The following is a 5,789-nucleotide window of genomic DNA, read 5'->3' on the forward strand; positions in this document are numbered from 1 at the left end:
GTTGAATATTATTTATGATTTTAACTATACAAGTTCCCACAACTACACCAGTGAATGGTCGTGAAGTTTGGGCTTAAAACTGACATGCGCAAGAACCGCAGTGAAGGTGAAGCTACAAGAAAGTTGATCGAAGTTCATCACTGCAGCAAAGATTTTCAAATGTAACTGTTGATTTTTGTAATTCGATTATCGCCGCTAAAGCTGTGGGATAAAACGCCCAAAGCAGTAAATCTATATACGTCAGTATTGCCACCTGTGGTTACTAAACGTTTTGATCATATTTTTTAATGATTATGCAGCTCTGAACGAAAAGAATGTTATGTCAGTTAACGAAAATACTAAAATTTAACACTAGGGGGCCAATCTTTTTTTCTATTTAGTTATTTTTACAAAATTATAAATAAACTAGTGAAAAGTTACTGTTACCACTATACCAGTAAATCATTAAAAGGCAACTATGTTACATTGGCTATTCTTACTCGTTTCTTACTTGATCAGATAAGTTGACCTATTAAACAACTCTACCCCCCATAACCGAATGGTTAACGTACCGAAATTTATGCCGTACTGTCACACCAAACATGCTCGCCCTTTCAGCCGTGGGGGAGTTATAATGTGACAGTCAATCCCACTATTCGTTGGTAAAAGAGTAGTCCAAGAGTTGGCGGTGGGTGGTGATGACTAGCTGCCTTCCCTCTAGTCTTACACTGCTAAATTAGGGACGGATAGCGCAGATAACCCTCGTGTAGCTTTGCGCGAAATTCAAAAACAAACAATTTATGCCGTAAAAACTCGGTCTGCACTTCGGAGCCGTGAGTACGTTACAAGACTGAGTGTCGAATCACATTATTCGGTCATACAAGTGTAATTCAACAGTTGGCGGTGAGTGGGTGCCGTTAAATATCTGTATTTTTTTTCTAGCATATCAATTTAAAATTAGGGAAGTTTATGTGTAGATATCCCTTGTATAACTTTGGACGAAATTCTGAGACAAACCAACTGTTTACACAGTTACTTTTGCCAACTAAATCTGTTAGGTTATACCATACAGCTTTAAAAACATTGTATCATATTGACCGGTATATAACCTACTGCTTTTCTTCGATAATTGTTGTATAGCTAAAACGTATTGTAATTTAACTACTCTTATACACGATTATATCCATTTCAATTGGTAGAGACAAATAGGATTTTTTCCCTAACGGTTCCTACGCAGTTTTCGTTGAAAAAACTTAAATCAGACTGCCACGTAAGTAATATGAAGCTGATATTTCCCTGGCAGCTATTGTATTACTAAATTCTGATATGGTTATCCCCGACAAGTGTTGGATATTAAACCAGATTGTTACAAGTCTAAACTAGAAATTATCACGAAATTTACGAAAAGAAATTTTAGTAAAATACTTTCTTTGGGACACAGGAAGATTGGGGGAAATTAAAATGATTAATATCAATTAACCCATTTCTTAAAGAATTCATCATTGTTGTAAATGCGGTATTTTGGAACATTAAAGTATCGGAGTTTATGCTAAAGCTTCCAGCATTTGAACTCAAGCCTTGTCTGCAATGGCTAGAAACTTCGGTTTCGGGGATTTAAAAAACAACAAAAACTTCTGGCATGTTTCATTGTTATGTTCTAACTTCTGAGGGCACGATTCCTATAAATGAAAACTATACAGGAATTGTTCAAGGCTACGCCCATTAAAACAAATCTTGGCACACCAGCCACCACCGCCACGCCCCCTCCCGGAATTCCGATATATATAAAAAAACTCGCTGCATATTGTAACATACATGACTTGAAATACTTGCATTGATTCTAAATATTAGTACAACTGCAAACCTTTTTACGTTCCAGCTTTCTTATTGATACTGTTAGAGGATTTATTATTCCTGTGTTCCAGTTGATAGCTTGATTGTTTAAACTATTGCTGACTTCGAGTTCTATACCATCGTGTGACAGAGCTCTTGTTACGACGTCATGATGCACTGGTTGCGTATGTCGTCGGTTTCCACAAACCCACGGTACTATCGATCATTAAACGGGCTTGGAGGATTGGCTGACGTGGCAGGTACCTGCTCGTTGTTTGACGTCAATAGCAACACTGACGTCACAGACTACCCTGTGCACGTTAAGAGTGGCTGATCAAATATATTGTCATGATAGAAAGGATTTCCCGCAATCGAGCAAGAGACGAGGATCTGAGTGGACCAACAGATGAGCAGGAGCTCAGATGCATTATTTTGTGGACGACATATCCTCTCAATCTGGCTGGTCGACATCCACTGTTTACAACCATCGTTCTTCTACCCTGATTCTTAGTTCTCTAATGTTCCTGCCACAGGTTGGTCCTTCATCTTAGATATATGTGCTATAAAGGGCAAATCAGTTCTGATGTTTGATAATAACACTATAGTTTTTATTTTACCTACGACAACAGGTTAGATTCGTTCAGATGTAATCTGTTCAACCTGTATTTAATGGTACACGTTTTACACGTGAAATTTATCACGTGCGCGTAAGAAAGCAACAGCGAGTATGCACTTGTGTTGAAGTTTATTGTAGTCTACTCAACGAATCGTTATTGTCACCCTTTAGGCTTTGACTTTCAACAATAATTCTTAAAAAAATAAATAATGGGCTTTACGATGTCAACAGTTCGGTGACGGTCTCAGTACACGTAATGTTTCACTGACTTAGATCATTTTTCTTATCAACGATTGAAGACGTTTCATATTCCACATGACATTCTCAACAAATATGATCAAAACGAATCCAGTTTTCCAGTTAACATTCCGGATAAACAAAGAATCATCAAGTTATCCAGATGTGAGTATACACTATCGTTACCACTTTTCTTGCACGTGATATTTCTCATCTTCTATATATTTTTTTCTGTTAAAGTGCTAATTACGTCTACATTCGTTTGAGTAAACATTTCGTATTTGTTCTTAAGCTTTAAACAAAAATAATTATCTGTCCACGTTTATTCTACTGTTTTATTCAAAGAAAGTTTTTACATAAAATGTTAGAATAACCTAGTAAAATTAAGATTCTTGCTTTGTGACAGAATAATGTTTCGTCAAAATTATCCTTATGAAATTAGTTCCACGTTGACATTGCATGTATTTTCACTCTCATCCACCTCATAATTCTAAGAGTCCATATATTATATGTGTGCTAATTGTGCTTAGAGCTTTAGTGATCAGTGCTAAATTAGTATCAGAAACAAATTTGTAAAGGATTATTTAATGTCGAAATACTAGAAAATTTGGCTTTCGTAAATAGTTTAGCAGCCTAACATGTGTGTTATTGATAACAACTTGTTGTGACAAATATACGTGTGTTTTATGTGTTTTTGTCTAAAGTGTTTAATTTGTAAATTCACCTTTTTTTGGTAAAATTGTTAATTGTGAAACTACTTCAGTGTTCTAGCTTAGACCGTTTTTTTTTAATTAAATCTTTTCAAACCACATACTTTTCTTTCAAGCGAACTAAAACATAAACTAAATATTATATGCAAAATGCTAAGGATATAAAAACAGTGTGTGCACTAGCTGTAATCACATTTTCTCTCGCTTTGACGTCATTGCTTTCATTGACGTAGGTTAGATTACATGCTGTATAAGGAAACGTGGGATACCAAAGTGTCATTAGTTCATTCGAGTCCTAGCAACGAAAAGATATGGTGCTCAGCAGTGATGTACTGCTTCATGTGACGTCAGTAGAAACAAGGTCGACCGCTACTAGCACGTTCATATTTGTTTGACGTCAGTAGAACAGTAGTGTTGATCGATGACGGGAAATGGGTTCATACAATAAGCATACTTTTAGATACAGTACTAAGAAAAGCAATTACTGGTAGGTGACGTATACGGACTCTACTTCTTATTTGGAGAGAACCACTAATAACTTTCTATTTTAATACAGTTTTAATTTAGATTTTAGTAATTTGCGTCAGTGCATCGTTTATTGAAATATAAAAAATTGCGATTGCGAAATATTCTTAGAAAAATATCAAGCAAAAGCAGCATTAAACGTGATAACTAATCAAATAGTTTGATATCTGATATTAAAACGTTATTTTAAACTTGTAATAATATTATTTCAAGAAATAGATATAGAATTTTAGGAAAATAACTGTTCTTAAACTTTTCACTGTCATGGCCACATATATGTCTCCTTCTGGAATTCCAAACTTCCTCCGTCAAAACTCCCGTTTGAGTTAGAAATTTTGTACCACCATTAAGAAGGCTTTTACCCTTTCAGGCTTCTAAAAGTTTCAATTTCAGATGAGCGATGAAGTATTAAAACGTGTTTTTGTTGTTGTTGTGTAACTAGAAAAAAGTGAAAAGGTTAAAAATATGTTTGAACAAAAATATATAACTTGCCCCTGTAGAACTATTTTTTCTGTATGACAAGCCTATATTGCAAAGTAGCCGGAATGCTCACTAACGAAGGTTAATGCTTGGAATTGATAACTACCAGTCTGGATCTGGATAACTACCACTTTTCAAACTTCCTACGTCGGATAGTGAAATGACATCATGTAAAATTTAGTTGCAGCTTTCTAACATTAACCATGAGTTGTGTTTGCTGATTAGAATTTGCGTTAGGGTACAAAAGAAGAAGGAACAATACTCGTGCTGAAGAAGCATTAAAGGGTCTAAAGCAGTGGTGCACAACCTTTAGTGGCTCTCGCACCTCTCCACTACAAAGTGTGCATTTGTGCTCACACATGCACTTAAAGCAAATTCATTTCTTTCTTCCTCAATCATCAAATATCAAAACCAAAGACTGTTTCCATTTTCATGTTAACAAATTGCATCAAATGCCTAAACCCGACAACCTGAAATACAGTACTTTTGCTTTTTTTAATAAGAAGAAATAAAACACCATCATGGGGACCAATTTTATTTCAGGATAAGAAATCTATAAGGAAAACGGACCTTGTATAGGCCTCTTCCTCGCACCCCCTGGATCCTCGTTTCGCACCCGCGGTGGGGGGGGGGGTACCAACAACATCTTGTCTTTATTTTTAGGAGAAAGGGGCAATGTTTATAAATGTTTTTAAATATGCTGTTAAATCCTAAGAAAATTTAATTACTTCCTTGCAGCCCTGTGAATTTTTTTGCCATACGTACATATATATATATATATAACTATGAAAAATGTTTTAATCATGTCTACTAGAAACAAGTCGCAGGATGATATTTATTTAACGACAATAAACATAAAAAATATCTGATCTTATTTATTTCTTCTTTTTAAATTAATTTAAAAGTTTTTAAAAACCTTAAACGTCTGTTGTTTAATAGCCCGTTGACATAGAATAAAAATTTTACAAAAATATTTTTCTGTTTTATGTTTAGTTTGCAGCAATCTGAACAGTAAAGAATTTAACCTTGTCGTTTATACGTTTTCACTTTTCTGAGATATTGAAAGTATTTTACAAATAAAATCTTGGAAATAACACGAATGATGGGAGAATAGACTCCAAAGACGGCCAGTCTTCCATCCCAAGAACTAAAATCAAGTTGCTGCCAGAGACCGCAATGCTATTACTTCATCAACCTCAGGTACGTACTTAAAAGAAATACGGATATAGTATAATTTTGATGTTAAAAATGCTCGAGTTTTCAATGAATCCATATCTGTAGGCCCCGGCACGGCCAGGTGGTTAGGGCGCTCGACTCGCAATCTGAGGGTCGCGGGTTCGGATCCCCGTCACACCAAACATGCTCGCCCTTTCAGCCGTGGGGGCAGTTATAATGTGACGGTCAATCCC

General features: G+C 35.6%; 1 protein-coding gene across 7 annotated transcripts in view; it reads left to right on the forward strand.

Annotated features, from left to right (window-relative positions):
* The window catches only part of LOC106460442 (probable nuclear hormone receptor HR38), an 86,969-nt gene that overhangs the window by 57,459 nt on the left and 23,721 nt on the right, over window positions 1-5,789 (forward strand). For 5 of the 7 annotated variants that reach the window (XM_022387166.1, XM_022387167.1, XM_022387164.1 and 2 more), the window contains exon 2: window positions 5,374-5,580. In XM_022387166.1, the coding sequence (XP_022242874.1) occupies window positions 5,557-5,580 (24 nt within the window). In that variant the 5' untranslated portion in view covers window positions 5,374-5,556. Of the gene's footprint in view, window positions 1-1,848; window positions 2,831-5,373; window positions 5,581-5,789 lie in introns of those variants that run through there. The other 2 variants (XM_022387161.1, XM_022387163.1) reach the window with 2 other exon arrangements.

Source organism: Limulus polyphemus, unplaced genomic scaffold, assembly GCF_000517525.1.
Source record: "Limulus polyphemus unplaced genomic scaffold, Limulus_polyphemus-2.1.2 Scaffold770, whole genome shotgun sequence".
NCBI classification, from domain to species: domain Eukaryota; kingdom Metazoa; phylum Arthropoda; class Merostomata; order Xiphosura; family Limulidae; genus Limulus; species Limulus polyphemus.